The sequence below is a fragment of the Paroedura picta genome, chromosome 1, assembly GCF_049243985.1.
Source record: "Paroedura picta isolate Pp20150507F chromosome 1, Ppicta_v3.0, whole genome shotgun sequence".
In the NCBI taxonomy this organism is placed as follows: Eukaryota; Metazoa; Chordata; class Lepidosauria; order Squamata; family Gekkonidae; genus Paroedura; species Paroedura picta.
The window spans coordinates 33,576,713-33,597,348 of record NC_135369.1 but is presented as its reverse complement, the minus strand read 5'-3'; the positions used below and the strand labels follow the sequence as shown (position 1 = coordinate 33,597,348).

The following is a 20,636-nucleotide window of genomic DNA, read 5'->3' as shown; positions in this document are numbered from 1 at the left end:
AGCAAAATCTTTTAAAATTCTAAAATCTAGAATTTTCAGCCCTAAACAATTCTTTAAAAAGAAAGAGAGCTTAAAATTTATACGAACAAAAAATTACAGCAACAGTTACACCTGGCCCATTTACTAGATATGCATAGAAGGAAAGATGTCCTTCTATCTGTTTTAATTGCAAAAGGCTCACATCACACTAGGCTAATTCCCAACATATTGTGACACAAAAAGAGTGAGGCTAGATTTGCACGAAGAAGACTGTTAACAAGAGGCATATGTAATGATTTCGAGGTACACCCCCTCCTGAATAGCTCATACAAGATGCATGCACATTTGCAGCCACACACGCCCCATCACATTCCACTAAGGTAAAACTGAACGACAGAACTGAGTTTTTTCCCTAATCACTGGGTGCCAAAGAATTTCATACAACAGACAAGACTCTAAAAACCTAATAGAGGTAGACTAACTTATCTACAGTATGTATCCTTATTCTTGGCTACATATTTTACCATCCGCCTACCTACACAATGCATCTCTGTTTTGCTTTGGGTTAATTTAGGTGCAGGAAGTGGAATGGGGATGAACCTGCTGATTCTGAAAACCATCTTACAGGATGGCAAAAGCCAACACTTTCTGCCACACCCCTCCTTTGGTATCAATAAACTGTTGGCACATCCTAGTCAGTATCTGATCAAAACTGCTAAAAAAAACTCTTTTCTGAACAAATACCCACACGGACATTTTTTTTCATTAGATTTTTCCTATTACAACCAACCAACATCACTAAAAATTCTGTGTCAGATCAGAGCCTGTGGACAAATTAATCCATATGCTTAGATGTTAATGCGAGCATATATTCGGGTATAGGGGGGGGGTCTATTGTTTGTACAATGCAGATGGTAGAAATACCACATCAATGACCATTCCAACTGTCCTCTATCTAGAACAGAAAACACACCAAAGAGTTAAAGATGCATCATCTCACTGTATATCCGAGTGACTCAGAAGCTTGTTTCTCGCATTTCAAAGCAGTGAACCCTAAGCATTATTTATCTGAGGAAAATGGCCTTTTATTGTAATACACAAGCTTACTGACTAGAAAATGGCTCAATGAGTATCCATATTTAATATGAAACAGGGCAATAAATGCCTCGCTGCAGAATTCTTAACTGGACTCATTCTTAGGTTGTTACTGCAGGTATATTTTGTTGAGACACTTATCATGAAAGCTCATTTCTTCTTCGAGAGCAGACTAAACTGCTGGATTTCCCCCTGCCCACCCTTCTGAATTTCACAACAACACTGTTCTCTTCCTCAACAGTTAGAGCCTCGTGAACAACCGGAGGACCAGAAAAAAGAAATTGCATGGCACTTTTTTGTGTTCGGACGCAGCAACACATCTCCCCCCCCCTGCTTTGTCCATCATACAGAATGCTAATTTTACAAGGAAATCAAAGAGCATGAATGGTTAGGAAGCAACGGTTATTAATTCAGGTATTCTGAAACAAAACTCAGTGATATGACAGAACTGACTTGGATTTAAACTCCCAGGGCGGGTGCAGTGAGTGGATGGATAAAAGAAAAGGAAAAATATCAATCCTCTTAATTATTGGGACATGAACGTTTGATCACCTGGATCACATCACCTGCTCATGAACCAGGATCATTTTTTAATTCTCAGTCGTGGGGAGGCACACACACAAATTCTGAATTCTTCACTTATACAGTCTCCTATCTCTCTAAGAAACTCTAGGGTACAATTTCCCCTGCCTCTAAATAATGAGTATACATTGGGGAGAAATACCCTAGTCCAGAGACCTCTGCACGCCCAGAGCTCTTGTACATCCAAGCTGCCCCATTCATTTTTATAAGGAGAACAAGTGCCAGCAGTTAAAGAAATGAACACAGATCAACCTTCTCCACTGAGTTAAGCCGAACAGGCAATGCAAGCAGGAGAGAGAGTATGCCCAGCTCCTGCACTGGAGGTATGTAAACCAAGCTGCAAAGGCAACCACAGTGTGTCTGGATACTCCATGGGTCTTAAGGACCCATGTTTGTGTCCTGCCAGAGATTACACAGTCAATGTGAGGTCTTGGGCAAAATGCCATCATAGCCTTTCATCTGTAACATGAAAAACTTTAACTAGCTACCTTGCCAGGATTATCACAGGATAAAACACTATGTAAATTACTTTGCACAAACCAGCGTAAAAGGGAGCAGCAATAACTTAATTTACGGTGGATATGTTACCAGCAACTAAGAATTACCAGCAACGAAGAGTTCTTCCCTGCCAGCTGAAAGGGAGCCCAAGTGCATGCTGCTGAATTTGCTTATCTTCTCACTTTGCCTCTCCCAGTTCTCTGCTGTTTCCCTTTCCCTGACAAAACCTAGAGTGCAGGATTCTTGGTAATGATATCAGGTTGGATCCTGTGGTTCCCCTTTCACTAAGTGACAAATCTTCCAGTGGATGAAGACTGGTTCTACAGTTGAAGGAACCTTCTGTCAGTGGACAATTCATCACTTTGCAGAAGGGAACCAGTGGCTCCCATCCTTTATGAATAACCCAAACTAGGGTATTTTGTTTGCTGTCAAGTCACAGCTGACTTACGGCAACCCCCTTTTTCAGGCAAGAGACACAGAATTGTGGTTTGCCACTGCCCACCTCCGAACTAGGTGGTACCAACACATCGCACAATTTTTGAGTAACTTTTAATCTATGTATTAATTGATGAGTAAAGAATATATGTGAACATTACCAAAAATGTCTACAGTCTTGTCAGGAAGGGATGTTAACATACATTGATCTTTTCCTATGGAATAAACAGTCGTTCACACTTGAGATCTGATCGTTAATATTCTCCTTTGTTCCTCATTACAGTAACATACCAAACCCAGAAACAGCCTCAAAAAAAAAAGGTGCCCTCTTAATTGTGGAGACTGAATCCCACAGATCAATTGCCTAAAATGCTAGTTGGTTCACCGTAAATTATACAGCCTAAAAACCCTTAATAAGAGCCTTTAGCCATCTTACTGCATTCTCAGGCATTATTTAAACATGACTTTGTCTCTCAACCCTGTCACTGCCCAAATCCACTCACCCATGTACAGCAGAATTCACCCTGTGCATTGCCCCACACAGAAACATACATACATTCAACACACCAGCCCATTAGTGGGCAATATCCCTTTTCCCTTTTAGGAACCAAACGGCATTTGTCCCTTCTCCTCCCGCACACCTGAGTCCATCAGCAGTCAGCCTCCCTGAAGAAGACAGGTCATGAGGGAGAGACAGTGAAACCTTTTCTACCAGCCCTTAGAAACAAACATATTGCTCCTGTGCTACCTATTCTGTATCTAGTTTTTAACATGAAATGAAAGAACTCTAAATGCAAATTAATAAAGACAAAAGAAGGTTAAAGGGTGCCTTTCTCATCACCACCTTTTCAGTGCCAGGGACAAAGGGGAACCGTACAGGGGTAGGGGTGCTTATTCCAAATGAATAAATCAAGTGCAAGATCTTTTCTGTCCCAGTCTTTTTATACTGAAGAACAGCCAGAAGCAACTGTTTGGGGGTTCTTTACCAAACCCCAGTCTCTTGCGTGTCATGTTTATTCTGAAATATTAGGAAATACCTCAGAGAGCTCTTTTAGAAGAACAAGGCTGAAAGCGTCCACCAGCATTAAGTCCAGAAAAGGCTGCCCTGAGGACTGAAAAATCTGAACCTGGTCCCTTTTCTGCTCTGAGCTGCCCACATCATCATGAGCAACTCTCTACTCCACCAGACTCAGTTTCCCAGCCCTAAAATAAGAACCAGAATTACTGCTGCCCGTTTCTGAGAGGATGAACTAAAGAGATACCAGTTCATTTTGCTTGTGAGAAGCACTAATGCCAACCCCTGGCAAGAGGACACTGGTTTCCGGCAGAAGGATAATCCTGCATGCTTTACACTTGTGAGCAGTTAGCTTACTCACAGGCTGGCTTGTATCAAGCGATACAAATAGGCTGGAGTTCAGGAAGAGAGGGACCACCTACAGAAGAAAAGCTTTCCTTCTTGTAAGTGCCAGCTGCATTTTGGACCTAGCAACCTATTTGGTACCCCTTTGCTGCTGAGCAGGTCTTTGTCGCTCCCCCCCCCCCACACACACACACACTTAATTCTTGCTTGACAGACACTGCGTTTTGTCTTTTAAACAGAGACGTTCAATATGTAAATACCGTGTTACATCACCAAAGGGTTACTCCATATTTGGTGATTTAGCATGCCTGCAGTACACAGAAGATCAGAAATCCCTTCCGGCAGCCGCCTGCTTCTCTAATCATACCTCCTTTCCTCTCAGAACGTGGACAGCACGTGACATAACGGTCACCACTGTACGTTTAGGCTGCAGCCGTTCAGGCTACATGCTACAGATAAGGGAACGAGTCTCCAATTGTCATCCTTTTAAATGCAGCATGCTGCTTTTTACAATGCACATAAAGTACACCCTTATTTATCTAAGTGGTCAAGAGGATCAAAATAAGCAGAAGTTTGGAACAACTGAAGCATTGCTTACCTAGAGTAATTTGGACACGGAGTTATGCTGAGGAGTGGGGCATTCGAAATATATACGCAGAGATCTAGATACATTCAGGCAAGCAGTTACATAAAATATATAGTACAAGTCCATGGAAACCTCAGTCTAAAGCTGAAGGGGGAACAGTCTGCAATTTACAGTCTAAAGGGGGAACAGTCTGCAATTTACAGTGATATGTATGAAGGGGCTACACAAATGGAATTAAAATGGTTAGGCATTGCCACTAAGGCAGCATGAACTTCAGAACTTGAGAACCAGTGGAGAACTACCTCTTAGAGGGCCAACTAATTTTCAAAAGAGTGGATGGGTTTTTTTTTTTAATTTCACAGAACTCTTTCAGGCAGAGATATTAAAAGCAAAAATTTCAGGTAAGAGAGGGTCAGTATTTATCCTGGTTCTGCATCATCTTTTCTGTTTATGCTTATATATGCTGCTTCTACCACCTACATCCGAACCAGAATTCTGTCAAATCTTTAAGCTCTTATCCAGTTGAGACAGTAAAAGATGTCTCCTAGCTTGTTCTGTATGATAGTTTTCTCCAAAAAACCAACAGCATGGGAAGATTTAAATATGCATGGGGGCATGGAAATGCTACTAAAGACAAGGAGGTTGGCCCATTACACTCACTCACACACACACATGCATGTTCTTAGCAAGAAAACTTCACCAGCACAAAATCTCTTGGAACTGCAAATGCAGCAATTTAAAATTTGGGCTTGAATGCTGCTTCTGAGCCTGGCATTCATTAGCAAGCACATCTCTTCTTTGTGTTCTAACTGCTAATGCATATCTAAGGATCCCATTCTCTGTGATCAAAAACTGCATTTTTGGCAGTCAAATTTGTGCACTGTGTTGCATATCTCACTCCCTGCAAAATCCCCCGACAGGCTGACAGGCCTGAATTCAAACTCAAATGTCAAAAGCATGTATGTGCAAATTTCAAAAACAAAAAACCCTTAGCATATATTGTAGCTCAATTTAATGCTTCAATCTCATTTCACTTATATTATGCCAAAGCGTGTTTTCTCTGTTAGACACACACACACACACAACACACACTCAACGATATACAGGCAAAGTGGATTTTAATTACCGCATGGAAGGTTGGAAAGGGAATAGCCTGTTAGTCCCTATAGCTGCCACAGGAAGTAAGTCACAGTCCAAATTCTGGTCCAGATCTATCAGCATTGATCAGGCTATGCCAGTTTAAGTGGCCTGTGAATTGCTCTCGTATTTCTGCATGTGTGTACATACCTCTGTCTATGACATCTACCTTCATTGATATTGATATATGGATAAAGGCAAGACAACATGTGACTTACATACTGTGTTCCTCTTCGTGCTATAACATCCCTGAGGCTGTTCAAACAATAGCCCAAGTGATACTTTATGCAAAACTGCCCTGGCCTTCTCTCCTGCTTTTATTGGATGCGTATGTCGACTGGGAGGCTGCATATTTTTCAAGCACTACTGAAGGCCAAGAGATGCCGTTCTCGTTTCGCCATCTGGATCCTAACAACTAAAACAGGCCTTATTAGCCAAACAGACCTATCTGCGTTTGTATTAACTTCAAACGTCTTTTCGCCTCGATTTAAAACACGGCAGCAGGCTGCAGCATCTTGCCAGTAATTAAAGGGGGGGAGGAGGGGAAAAATGATTAACTGCAGGGAACTGCACCCGTTACATTTGATTTTTCCCTTAAATTGCACGTTCAGATTGTTCACATGCCCAAAAAGCCAACCCGCCTCGGACATTTGTATGGGTGACATGTGGCAGTGTAAAGCCACAGAAGAAAATCAAGATACATCTGTCAAAACTGCATCAGAGACAAGGGACGGGGGGGTGGGGGGAGCATTTATCATTTGGCTGAGGAGGCAGGATTGCAGAAAGCAGGCCTCCTCCTCTGTCAAACCAACCTTTTGAAATCTGCAGCATGCCCTTAAACTTTTCCAAGAAGCAGGCCTGTGCGCTTCAGCAACTGCCCTCTCGACTCTGGCCTGGGCAGTGGAAAATGGCATCTGAAAGTCAAGGTCAGCCGTGTCACTTCGCCAAGGGGCTGCCTTTAATTACAACCCACACAGTGACAGCCAGTATGGATCGGAGGCTGGGTGGTATTAACCCTTCTTCCCCCCACCCCTTTCTGGAGTTTGCAAGAAATAATAATTAAAAGGGGGGAAGCAGAAAGACAATGCAGCCAGTTCTAGCAGTCAAGGGTGGTGCTGAGATTCGAATTTTGGAGCGGATGCGCAGGAGGCTGCAGAATTAATTGTGCGTGGACCGTTTTGTAAGACGAGTGCCTACATATTTGGGGAATGGGTGCCCAGAGAACCGGGAGATAGGGTGGCATTCATGGTCCATTCCAGACTTTGTACAGAAATTATGTTTGCCATGGTTCCACAGGACTCTAAATACAGAATAGGCCTCGGCTAGGAAGGGACATCCAATCGGATCTTGCAGGACATGTTCACGGCATAGATAGTGGGCGTAAATAAAATGCACTAGTTGAGATGCCAGAACTGCCCCCTCATGACACTAGATGCTAGAACCTAAAGTGGTGTTAATGTTTCTGTGGGTGCTTATAAACACGGAGCGTGGCATAGCCATAAAGGCTAAAGGGATGCCTACTCCCCACAGACTTCTCCCTTGGGTGAGTTGGTGGAGACAAGGTGGAATAAAAGTCTTAGGAGTTAATTAATTTGGGTAGGCTTGGGTGGGGGTGCTCCAGTGTTACATCCGTGCTTTCTGCAGTACTACTCCAAAAGAAGCGTACAGAATGCCTACGGCTAAGAATTTAAACAAAAACAAAAGGACACAGAGCAGCTCACTGAAGAATCGACACAGAGCCATAAGGAAATGGTCTGTATGCATGGACTTCATATAAACAGATATGCTTTGTACGAGTTAGCAGAGCAAGACTGCAGGCCTTCTGCAAACTCCAGGCTTCAAACGGGCAAGCAATACACTTGGCAATTGCTTCTCCCACCCCCCTCATCGCCTCGATTTACCTGCTATATGTTCCTGTTTAGGGCAAATTCCTCTAGATGACGTTGACAAACAATCGTCATCCTCGGGCGTGACCTGGATGCCAACCTCCACCGGATTGGATGCTTTTCTCAGCTCGCTCGGCGAGGGCGAAGGGGGCTTATCCACAGCCTTCTCTAGGCAAAGAGTGCCATTGCATTGTTTCCGTTTGTGCTCGATAAAAATAAGGATGTCCCCCAATGGGAAGTTCATCTGACACTGGCCACATGTAAGGAGGTCGTGGTCCCCTTCTGGAGCTCCCAACGTACCATGATCTGGTTCATCATCGGTGAGAATGGCTTCTAGAGGTTCGGCTGCAGTTGGAGAGGACAGAAAGAACTATTTTAATATCTCAGGGTGGGGACAATTTCAATATTTCAGAGAGGAGAAGGAAGGATGGATGGGGGTGGGTAGAAGAGCTACCCCTGCACAAAGAAATGTTTCCAAAAATAGATATCAAAGAACTGTGGGAATTACAGTGTCTCACCTTTACCCTAACATGTTGCTGGATATCCCTTGTATTCTACAGAAAAGTCATAAAGGAACATGTCAGGGAACTTTCATAAAATAAAGGGGCAATTGCAGAAGAAGGGAACCCAATGTACCCCCATTTTTAAAGTTCTCATTTGCTTCTTTTTTTTTTTAAGAGATAAATAAGATTAAGTCGGCCCAGGCCCTACCGCAAGATGGCAAGAGAGCTTCCCCTTTGTTGTCATTTCAACAGGAAAACGAATTTATCAGCAGTGCTGACAGAAGGGCCCCCTTCAGAGTCTCTCTCTGTGACAGGAGGGCCCAAGCAAATCTGCTCTTCTGAACAAACAAATCAATGCAATAAAAACACTGGAAGGGAATTAGGTTGTTCTTAACACTTTCCAAAGGCCTTCAGAAGTAAGACTAAGGAAACTATATCGACAAATCTCTCTTTCTGTGTGTATGTTCTATGGGTTTGTTTTTTTGTTTTCATGGCTAGTACCAGACGTTTGGGCACTATGTATTGTTTAAGGCTGCAGGTAGGAGCTAATGTGTGTATGTGTACATGGCTATGAAAATACAAGTACACATAATCACAGAGCTAAATAGCTTGCATGTGCTGGCCTGTCAACTGGCAAACAGCACCCAAACAGCTCCGCTGTGTCTTTCAAGGCACATCTGCATGCTCTGTGTCATACACATATAACCACAGAAAGAATCTCAGCTACAAAAAAAAGAGAGAGAGAGAGAGAGAAAAGGGAAAAGGAAGATAATGCTAATCCAAGGGAAATCTATATATTCTGTTGCTTCGAAACAATTTTCTAATTTTCAACTGTGCCACCCAGGGAAAAAAGTGACATACATCTCCAAGCTAGCAAGTGCTAACCTTGGTTTAAGGAAATATGATACAACTGGAGACATAAGAAAATAATCCAATTAGTGTCAGGTGGGCTTCCCCCCTCCCCCAAGGAAAGGAATGCCCAATCATTCAAAAACATGTTAGTACCGGTGGTCTTCCTTAGGTTAAAAATCTGTTTAAAGCCAATTGAATCTGAGCTTTCATGACAAGAGGGGTAAGTCTTTTATCTGGATTTGAAGTACCTTTCCTAATGTTGTCAGAGTTGATTAATTTCCTGTAGGAACTCCAGAAAGCTCCATTAAGAAGCCCGTTTGTGCACACCCTGTTATCAGTGGATAGTTTGACAAGACAGACCTGTACTAAGGTGCCACCCCCCCCCCCCGTTACTTTATCTTGAATTATCTGGGCAAAAACGGGGACCATTCTTGATTCCAAAGAGATCCCAAAAAATCCAGCCTGGCTTGCGTTTCCTCTACAGCTACCATCCCCAGCCCTCTTGCCCATAAACAAACATGAAATGGCATTCTTGCAAAGTATCAAATGCGGTGGACAGTTGTGGGAAGAAAGGCAGGAGGACCAACACCTCAACAGTTAATCAGGCTGACCTTCTTTAGCATGCAGCCCATTTCACGTTTAATGAACTTAAAGCCACAGAGAATCAAAAAATAGATTTTAATTTGACTGCACCGTATTGGAACAGGTTTTGATAAGGTGCAAAAAAAAAAAGAAAAACCCCTAGCAAATTTAAGTTGAATTTATTTTCAGTCCTAGCTAGGCAGACCAGGGGTGGGGGGTGGGACATGACTTTAAGAGGGCATCAAAGAGTAACTCCCAAACGTGCAGAACAAAATCATATTGAAGTCAGTCTGCATCTCTCATACTTGGTTTCTAAACAGAACAAATGGCTATAATTTCTGTCCTTCAAAATTACTCCCAATTTAAGGTAAGGTCAGTGATAGAACGTTCTTTTTTAATGCTGAAAAGTCTTCAGCCCATGTAGGTACTCATCTAAGGGCACTGACCATTTACGGTAATACATATGTGAGTTTTTCCATAAGTACCAAGGAAAAAGAACAAGTGTGAGGGCACAGTGCAATTTTTTCTTTCTTTCTGGAAGACTGAATATCAGGTTGCATTTTGATTAAATGGGAACACAAGGGCAGGTAGTCCTAACAGCTCTCTCTCTCTCTCTCTCTCTCTCTCTCTCTCTCTTTCTCTAAGATATTTTAACTTGAATTATTTTTTCAGTGCAAACTTTGGAGTACATTCCAAGCAACAAGATGTCAGAAAAATTAAGTATTTCTCGGTAACAGGAACCTCTGCTTATCTGGTTAGTTCAACTGCAACATTTTCTTGTTTCTTAGGCCTGATGTGCTCATGAAATAAGTAATATGATTTTGCACAGCAGACAGTACCTTTTTTAGGCAGTTAAAAGTCATGCTAAACAATAGCCACCAACATACACAGACATACACACACAACACGAGAAAGAGATTTCTGCAAATCTCTAAATCCAGGATGGGTTCTCAGCAAAATCAGCAGCTCAAAAGCTTTGATTACTCTTCCGCATTTCAGCCAATTAATTTTATAGGAGACAAAAGTTCTTGAGACTAACAAGATACTCAAACATACAAATCTAAACCCCCCTAACCTCCACCTTTCCCCTCCCACCATTCTTAACATAAATGATTGCTAATTAAAAAGAATGATGGAGCAACGTTTTTTTTTATAAAAAAATAGAACTAAGCTCTTTACAAAAGCTTTGGCTTGGTAAGGTAAATATTCTAGGGACAACATTATTCCTGCCGTCATTTTAAACCAGGTGCCTCATAGAGAGTTCCAGTTCATATTTGCTGCTCATTTGCCTGCTATATTTTTTGAAATTCCATGGCCTTAGCTACCTAGATATTTGTGCATTTGATTCTGCTGTTTAAAATTTCCTATGACAAGAGATCTCAAAGAAAAATATTGTAGCTTTTCTTTATAAATATGAACCTTAAAAAGAGAGCAAATAGGGAGAGGAGAAGTGGGTAAATTTAAAAACAAAGCCATGTCTTTCCAAAAGCTAGGGAGATGAAGACAGAAGAAGTAGAAAAGAGGGGAGGGAACATTTTCCATGTTAGAAAATGTAATTTTTTTGTATTTGAAACATGGATTTTGCAAGGATATCAAGCCTTGCCTGCAAGCCATGAAACAAAACAAATCTTTTTTTAAAAATGAAAAGGACCCAAGAGCCCAAATTTCAAGTTTACCTCCACGTGTATCCCAAGATTAGTTTAACGGTTAGAAAACCACACATGAAAGCCAAGCTTGGAGGGGAGGGTGCATTGTTTAAAAACACACGGAAAGGGGGGGGGGGGAGAGCATGCCGCAGTTAGGTGAATGGGAACGAACTTGAGAAGAAGCACAATGGAGACGGACAGAAGCCTAAGGAAAGGGGACCTTCGTGAGCAAACACGTGCAGACCGAGGCAGGGTGTTTCCTTGCCTGCCACCCCAGACCAGCTACTCACTTTGCGATCTACCCTCTTAAAAATAAATAAACTATTTTTTAAACTCTGATTTAAAATAAGGCTGAAGGGGAGGGAGAGGTGATAGCACATCCTCATCAAGCCACCCAAACAAAAGCTGATGCCTTCCAAGTCAAGCCAAAGAAATAAGAAGTCACTGGAAAGAAATGCACACCCTTGGCTCTTTGCAGTCGCAGGCTTCAACTTTCGTGGTGCAATTCCTTAGCAACGCCAGGGTGGGTGGCTGTGTATATATTTAAATGTATATGTGCATACATCAAAAGAATAATTCAGGTAGTATCTCAGACCTTTTTATTGTCTCTGGCTGATCTCCGCACTTAGGATCATAGGGATGTTTTCCTTTGAGAAGGGGCAAAATCGAATGCCAAGTTGCTAGCGGTCCTGATCAACCCAGAAGTCTCCCCCCCCCCGCTGCCCCCACTTCTTTCCAATGGAAGGCTATGGGGACCAGGTATCACAGCAACTGAGAATCTGAAAGGTGGGCCAGGGAAGGTGTCGTTTCTAAGCACTGGGCGCTTTTGCTTCTTTTCTCCCAGCATCAACACAACAAGATAAAATTAAGAACAAAGGGGGGGTGGAATTACTTGGACGGAGAAGGGGGGGAACCCTCCACATGCTCACAAATACGCCCCCACCCCTCCAATGAAAAAACCAAGAGAATCAAGTGCAAGTTTGTGGCGCTTTTTTGATCGGACTCTGCCTCCTAGCGGCCAAAACGAGCATTTTTAAGGCGGGAGAAACTGTTTTAACCCAACTCTCCTATAGATTCCCACCCCACCCCTTTTCTTCCATGATTGGGGGGGGGGGCATAACAACTTGCACAGCATCTGTACTGCTTGGCCTAACAAAGCTTTCCACCGATATATTTGAAAAGACACACCTGGTTATATAGGATGTGTGTGTGTTTAATTTTTCACTGTCCAAGAATATTGGGTGGGGGGGGAACGGGGCTACCAGCAACTTATTAGAAAGAGGGTTAAGGTCTTCAAAGAGACACTGTTCTCTTCTTCCCCCCCCCCCTCCAAAGATAGAACCTTGGTGATAAAAGTCAAATTAGGTTATCAGTTTGGTCGAAGAGAGGAAGGCAGGCCTGTGGTTGCAACGTGTTTGGGCAGTGATAGGCCCTTTCAGAAGTGTGACAGTTATGTTGCAATAGACAACACAACTCTCTCTGGACACACAAAGTCCCAAATCACCGGAAAAGAAGGGGGAAAGATAACAAACTGAAAAGGAAACTCGAAAAAGAATTTAATAACCACTTTACCCGCTTTCAGTGTGCTGGGAGGGGAGGGTTAAACCTGCTTTTAGGGGTGGTTTCAATTAATGGACTCTGAGGCCACACCGGCATTCGCCTGCATTGCAATGCAGGCAGGGGTCATTTGGGGAGGGGGGAGACGGGGGAAATGCAAACTTTTTGACAAAAGCGGAGAGGGGAAAGTCCTCTTGCAAACTAAAGTGGGGGTGGGGGGGAGATGTGTAACAAAACCACCTAAAAAGAAGAGCACGCAATTTTTATGTTTTGGTTCCTGTCGCAAACACCGCACTGGTAGTATTTCATCTCTTCGCCGCCGCCACCAGCACCGCCAACCCCCCACCTCCCCCCCCCCCCGCCAGACGAGACTTCCCTTTTGTGTTGCAAGCCAAGCAGGCGCTCAAAGCTTTTGTGCGCGGCTTGGCTTGGGGGCAAAGAGAAAGGGGAGCGCCAAGCCTCGCGCGGAGGAGGGAGAGAAGCGATTTTCGATTAAAAAACAAAACCGCGTTTTCTCCTTGTGCTGAGAAGCCGGGCGGGGGGGGGGCGGGGGGGAGAGAAGCCTTTATGATCGTTGCTCTTCTTCCATGCCGCCTTTGCCCTCCCCTAACTGGGCTGAGACCCGCGCCGCTCGATCGGGACTTGTGCTCGGAGCCGTCTCTCGCCTGCCCGCGCCTTGTGGACGTTGCAATTTTTTCGCTCCTTCCCAACGCGTTTGTTCTCCTTGTCTGTTTGCTGGCAGCGAGTCCGGAGCACACGCGGCGCTTGTAAACATTCAGACACGAGATTTTTCCCAATCAAAATCCACTTCCACTTTTTTTTTTTTTTTTTGAAAATCTTCCAAAAAATAGTACGAGAGGGAGCGAGAGGAGGGGAATGCGTCTCCCTCCTCGACACACCAACCGTGCTCCGACCTCGCTCTTCGCTCGCCTGCCTTCCCTGCGAGCCCAAGTTTGTGCAAAGCAGGAGTTTGGGGGCTGAGGAGGAGGGCAGAGGAGGGAGGGGGACGGCAGACCGCGGGCGAGAGCAGCCGCTTGATTGGGGGAAGGCGAGCTAATTGTGGCGGGGCGAGCGGAGAGAAGCGGAGCCCCAAAGCTCCGGCCAAACACAGACGCCGCGTCTGCCCCTCTGCTGCCCTTTCGCCGTGCAGGGTTGGGGGGGGGGAGAGAGAGAGAGAGAGAGAGAAAGGAGCGGGACACGCACGGAGGAGTGGGGGGGTGGGCGATCTCCCACCAGCACCACCCCGATCTCGCCGGTGGAGACAAAAGAAGCCGCGAAAAAGGTCCCCTTTTGCACATTTGTCGTGCCATGGGGAGAAAAAAATAATAACAATAATAAACGGGAATTGGACGAAGGCAAGAAAACCAGAGTCGAGGGAAGGGGGAGGTTGCATCCGACTGCGTGCCCCGAGATCTCCGGATCTAGATTTCTCTCTTGCCTCGCCTCGTGTGAAGAGGTTTTAACTTAGGTTAGAAACACGCGCATTTCTTTTGCACACAGATAACGCCCCCCCCCGAAGCTCGCGCCCAGCATCTCTGGTCTTCTCTTTTGCAAGATCTGCTCTCGCCTTGCTTCTTGTAAGTTGCAATTCTTTTGCAAGCTGCAGGCACACGCACACATCTATGCACGCTCTCGCGCTCTCTCTTCCGGCACAAGAGCTATAGTAGAATCAATGGGGGGTGGGGGGAGAGAATTAAATGGGACTTTGAGCGAGCGGACGAATGCCGAAGGAGATGGCTTGAAAAGTGAGCGAGGGGCTACTCTTGCAGGGGGGGATGAAACTGACTTTAAGGTGAGTTGCTGTTTTTCATTTCCAAAACTCGAAAAGAAAGGAAGAAAGAAAATGCATGCAACAAAAAGAAAGACTTGAAATGAGCCGGATTTAGACTGTGCAAAAATAAAAAGTGCATCTATATTGCAAGGGATGGGGGGGGGATTAGGCAGGCAGGCAAGGAGGTCTACTTACGTGAAAATTCCCGTTTGCTTAAGTGCTGGGGTTTCCCTTGCTTGCGGCGCGACATGGTGGTGGCGGCTGCTCGGGCGGGCGCGCGGCGAGCTCTCTTGCACGGATCACATCGGGAAGCGCCGGGTTAGAAAGGAAGGAGACTCCCGAGAAAATATCTTCATCAATGTCTTTTGACATCCAAAATAAATTAGAAATAATACAAAGATGGCGCGGGGAAGATGAATTGTGGGATAGCAGTCATGGCTTTTCTTTTCTTTTTTTTCTTTTCCTTTTTTTTCCTTTCTGTGCAAGAGAGGGAGAGAGAGAGAGAGAGAGGGAAAAAAGAAGAGAGAGAAAGGAGAGAGAGAGAGAGGGAGAGAGAGATGAAAAAAATGGCAAAAGCCCCCCTGAGCTACAAGTTCAAGTGCGGACGTGACGTCCCTACGAACTTGAACGTCAAGCGACTGGCTGGACACAGACATACAAAACATGGGCAGGGCGAAACTGGAGAAAGGGGGTGGAGGGAAGGAGTGCGCCACGCCAATGGACAGTCATCAGGGGCTGGACATGATCTCGCTAAGAGTCGGGGGGGGGAGCCCATCGCAGGGCAAGCCAATGGCCAGTGATGGGGGGAGAGGGAGGAGGGAGAGGGGGTTACCCTCCGAGACATCAGGCACACGCTGCTGCCGCCGCCACCGCCGCCGCTCCGAAGGGAGGCGTGCGGGGAAGGAGTGCGCAAAGGCGCGCAGAAGCCCAGCCAGGAGTGACCGCCGACCCGGGGGGGGGGAGGGGGAGGGAGGCAGCACATTGGCAGAGAGCACGAAGGGAGAGTTGGAATTGGGGGGGGGGGGTTCTTTTTGAATATTGTTACTGAAAGGCTGGAGGGAAATTTAAAAGCCAGGGGCGATTGGAGAGAGGCGATTAGAAAGGAGAAACTGAGCGGGGGGGGGGGGGATAATACAACACCCAAAGCGATTGCAAAGGTGATTTCCCTTTCACCGCGGCTACCTCGCTCAACACAGAGTGGACGACTGGAAGCAGCGCTCGCGCGCAGGCACGCGCACAGGCGCGCACACGGGCGGTCGTGCACGCTGCTTGCCCAAGATCACAAGGAACGGATGGAAAGATGGATGGGAAGGCTCAGAGTGGTCTCTGCTGGATCGGACCGGGGAGTGCCGCAGTTTGTCGGTGGCCAGAGGCCCCCAGGGAAGCTCACGGGCAGGGCTGGAGTAGGGAGCAGAGGCGCCTCGCCGGCAGCCAGCCCGGGGTATACTGCCTCTAATCTTGGAGGCTCCATCTAGCGCGTCATGGCTCATATCCGCGGACAGACCTAGGGATATGTATCGAACCTATTTCTTAAAAAGCAATTAATCAGGTGGCTGGCTGCCCGCGGTTTTGCTAAGAAATGAAGGCGAAATATACTGCCCCAGCCGGGTACCTGGAAATGTTCTCCCCTGTCGGTACTGGGTTCAAATCCCCGCGTGTACAATTTAACGTAGCCCGGGGAGAAAGGTGCACGCGTCTTTCACGCCTGGTAGTGTTTTTTCAAAAGAGCGGCTGCGACGTATTCAAGGGGTCGGCGACCTTTTGGTAGGATAGGATTGGGCCGGGGGCCGAGGGAAGAGATCTTTGTCCTGGGGGGGAATCCCTCGAAGTCGATAAGGCTACTCTGGAGTAAGTATTTTGAGGTTCCTGATGCTGGACGTTTCAAAAAAAAAGGAAGAAGCCCCCACTCTCTGGCAATGAACTGTATAAGGAAGAGAAAATGGATTTAAAGTTGTTGGGCCTTTTTTAAAAACAGGATGTTTTTTTTTTAAGTTAGACGGTCGATAAGAAGAAAGAGGAAGGAACATTTGTAGTACAGGGCGGGGGAGCACCTCAAACTATGGCCGATCAACATTTTGAAATGTAAGGAGGCGACATTAAGCAGACAGCGGGGAGAGTTTCCCAGTTTAAATGTTCAAACTAAAGACTGTTGAGGACAAAAGTGACACAGTGAAGCCAGCGAGCCATAAAGGACCAGCAAGATAACCCCCCCCCCCAGCCGTTTTAACATATAAGAGCCCTTCAAGGGTCTTGGGAAGGGCCAGGTTGGGACCTCTCGGAGTTTTCCCCTGGTGGAAAACACAGCGAGGAAAGGAATACCCAAAGGAGTCGGCTAGAAAAGGAAAGTTGAGCCGCACGTGGCGTCTGTGAGGCTTGGATAAGACTTTTTTTTAAAAAAAAAAATACAATTCTTTCAGGTTGGGGGAAATGACAGACACCCCAGGAGTTCCTCGCGGGGGCCCGCCAAGAAGCAGAGCACTGGGGCGGTGGGAGAGGTCGAGGCAGGCAGGGCGGCGTGGTCTCTCCCCCCCACACACACACACACCCGGCCGCCGCCACCGCCCTTTCTCCGCAAGTCGGTGGCGGCCGAGGCGAGGGAGGGAGAGGGGCCGAGCTGAAGGCGGGTGCCACGGCAGGAGGGGTCCCTTCCCAGGCTCGGGAGAGGGGAGCGCGCCCAGCCTCCCCTGGAACCGGCCGGCCAGGCGGCTGCTCGCCGCGGCCCCTGCAGGTGCCCAGAGGCACAAAGGCAGGTCAAGGGCTTCTTGTCAGCCGCTTCTCTTCCAGGGGGAGGGCGTCACTTCAATGGGACTTACTCCCCTGTAACGCGGGGAGGGGGTGTGGAATCAGAGGTGCCGCTCCTTTCCACGGACTTCAGCCTCGCGCTGAACGTGGATGCGAGTTTTTGGTTGGTTTGTTTTGTGTAATGTGTTCCAGACAGCAGTCCTGTGCAGGCTTAACTTTGGAAGTTTAGGGCAAATCGGACAGAGTTTAGGGCAAACCGGGTAAAGGCACCAGTGTGTCTCCGGATCTTGCCTGCTTCGCACATGGGGACCGAGCTGCGGGAGGCCTACTCGGATGTAAGACACGTTCAATTCGGGGGGGCGGACGTATGCCCAGTTTGTAAATAGGATTAGGGTCAATCCAATTTTTTACACCTACCGCCAACACTCTTAACCTACATTCACACAAGTGAAGTATTCTCTCTCCCCCCCCCTCCTTTCACCCTCGCTCCCAGTGGTGCCGCACAAATTCTCATTGGAGGCTCTCTTTGAAATCCACACAAGCGCCATCGCAAGCGTGTGTGCACTCAGAGTGACTGTGCTCCGAGGGGGTCCCTCCTACAGCCCCCAATTGCTATGTTACACATACTTGCAGCTGAGGAAGTGAGCCTGGACTCCCGTGCTGGGAAATCTTGTTGGCCCTTAAGGTGCAACCGGGCTTCAGTTTTGCTCTTCTACTGCAGGCCGAACTATCTAAACATATACCCATTCATTCATTCTTTCTCTCACACACACACACTTTTTTGCATCTCTAACCCAAACCTCTGGCTCACGCACGCTGCCACACCCACTTATGTGTTCCTTCTCTTAGGCACCCGCTAACTCTGAAGCTGCAAACATTTGCACGCTTCCTTGTGAGTAAGCCTCACTAACTTCAACACCGCTCCGGAGCGAAGGATCGGGCTGTAATGCCCGCGGAGGAGGCCGGCCAAAGCGCCCCACCCCGTCACCTCGGCAAGCTCATCCAAATTCTTCTTCCCTACTTTCTCACCTCCGCTGAGGGCCGGCGCTAAGGACTTGAACAGCAAGCCCTATGGCTCTCCGCGGAACTTCCCAAGTAACTTAGTGGGGGGGAGCCGGGCGCTGCCTGGCACGTACACGTGTGCACGCGGTCCTGCATTCAGACGCACGCAGTCTCGCAGAGCGCTCTCTTGCGCTGCCGCCACCTCCGGGGCCTCCCGCAACCAGAGCCGAGCGCGTTAAGGAGACGAACGTGACGAGTCGCATCTCACGGCCCGCGCAGTACGAGAGCGAACCCGCGAATCCGAAGGAAGAGTTTGCTAGGCATCGACCTCTCCCGCGAAAGGAAACGGAGCGCCTTGTCGGGACTGTAAGCAATGGGGCTAGTCGCGCGGATGAATGATCAATAATGACGTTAACCCTGCGGAGGGGGGGGGAGAGAACAAGGATGGGGGCTGGAGGAACTCTCTCTTTTGCAAAGGAACCGCCAGGAATGGGGGGGGGGGAGAGAGGAGGAATGAAACTTGACCGCTGCACTTCTAACGTTGCAGCAGCCGTTCTTATTGCTTCGAGCAAGTCTGTGCCTGCTTGTGCAGAAGGGAATCCCGTCCCGCTTTAGGCGAGCGTGCGCGGAGCGACTTGCCCGCTCGAAGCAGCGTCTGCGGCTGAAGAACCTGCTGCTCCTAAGGTGCAGTGGCTGGGGGAAGGCGGGGAGTTCAGCCCTTTGGAACTCGGTTGTGGGACTGACCGGCTTCCAACAGTGCATGCGCAGGATGGGCGCGTCACCTGCACTGGGGAGCCCGTAGCGGGTGGAAACCAGCCGAGGCGGACTTCGGAGCACAGAGGTACAGCCTGGCTCGGGGCCGCCCAGAGGCTGCGAATCGAGAGGCACGAGGCGGCGCCGGGCTGCAGATTCTTTCCCTTCAGCGACAGCAGACCGGCCGGCTGGCCACTTTCCCCGGAGCGGCTCTGGCGCGCTCTGTGCAGCCGCATGGCAAGGGCTCCCCCTAGACTCAGGCGCTCGATGCTTCCTGGGCTTCAGCTGGGAGGACGGGCCCGAAGAGGGGGGGGGGGTGGCAGAGCCCACAGCCAAGAGGCGCCCAAAGCCTTTCGCCACAAAAGTGTCAAAAGCCTCGTGGTGTTGTGTGTGTGTGTGTGTGTTTCTTGGCTGAAGCCGATCAAAAAGCGGCGGCACTTGGGCGCTTGCACTTAGCAACCGGGAAAGGGCCTTCCCCTCCTCCTCTTCCTCTCCCCCCGCATCTCGCCCATTTCGCGCCCCTCAAGCCGAGAGTTGTCGGCTTGTGAAAAATAACACCCCGCTCGGATTTACTTTAACGATAGTTTGCGCGTGGCCGCCCGCGCGCGCGTGCGTGTGCAGATAGATAAATTGATAGATGGATGGACAGATAAGAGACGAAGACAAAGATTGCTGGCAAAACACGACCGGCGGGAAGGAGGCAGGCAGATAAGATTCTCGAGTAGATACGCAACCCCAGGCGAGGGATGATTCAGAATACAGAATGGCAGGCGAAGGGTCCCCAGGTGGAGAGGTGGGCTGGCAGAGGTGACCAAAGGGGAGGTCCTCGTACAGAAGGGTCCAGAATACCGGCGAGACCGAGACCCACTCCTCCCGCTCAAGTGCCTGGACTTGGACGCCGGAATGAATCTTCCCCCGTGGATCAACAGCGGACTCCTCGGCATGTTTGGCCTGAACAAGGGAACAGGCCGGCCAGCAAAGACTTCCAGGGGAGGAAAATCCTGGGGCTGCAGGGAGGAAGCGGACGGGGCTTAGGACTACAGCCTCTACTGCCCTGCATGTCTTCTTGTTCCCACTAGAGCCATTGGGACAGAAGATAGATTCAGGGTCGCAAGCAGAACTGGCAAGAATACCCAAGAGGGACAGAAAATGGCACACGCATCCTTGTCCTCAGGATGCCACTGGTTCTCAAGGAATGCATAACAAGAGACTGGATCCTATATTTGTAGAGATAAGGGATAAAGATATATCAATAGGATCTTAGTCTTCACACCTAGGCAGTATACAGAAACACTCTGCACTCTTTCTTCCCGGCTACAGGTCCAAGTTACCTTGCCAGCAAAGAGACCCGATCCTGTGCACGTTTACTCGGCAATGTTATTTGTGGCATGGCGTGCGTAGTGTAGCCAAGGAGATCCGAGGACTGTCTGGCAGCCGGGTTTGATATTTCCTGCCTCCACGTCACGACCCCTAGTGTCCACTGGAGGAACTCCACCCAAATTGCAGGAGGGCTCCCATCCAAATACTAGCCAGGGTCAGCCCTGCTTAGCTTCCGAGATTTGAGGGGATCGGACTTGCCTGGGCTATCCAGATCAAGAGTACCCGGGAGTAAAACCCGCTGGACTCGCCAGGGCTTGAGCACGGGACTGCAGCGACAGGCGCACCATGTT

General features: G+C 47.8%; 1 protein-coding gene across 13 annotated transcripts in view; it reads right to left on the bottom strand.

The window, feature by feature from the left end:
- BCL11A (BCL11 transcription factor A) overlaps window positions 1–15,413 on the bottom strand; it is a 198,475-nt gene extending 183,062 nt beyond the window's left edge. For 6 of the 13 annotated variants that reach the window (XR_013230174.1, XR_013230175.1, XM_077333195.1 and 3 more), the window contains exons 1-2: window positions 14,665–15,179; window positions 7,574–7,903 (exon numbers count right to left, since the gene is read on the bottom strand). Coding sequence is in view for 10 of the 13 variants with exons in the window: in XM_077333195.1 (XP_077189310.1) it covers window positions 7,574–7,903; window positions 14,665–14,719 (385 nt within the window). In the remaining 3 variants the exon portion in view is untranslated. Of the gene's footprint in view, window positions 1–2,261; window positions 2,326–7,573; window positions 7,904–14,664; window positions 15,183–15,301 lie in introns of those variants that run through there. The other 7 variants (XM_077333270.1, XM_077333290.1, XM_077333176.1 and 4 more) reach the window with 6 other exon arrangements.
- Window positions 15,414–20,636: the final 5,223 nt, after the last annotated feature.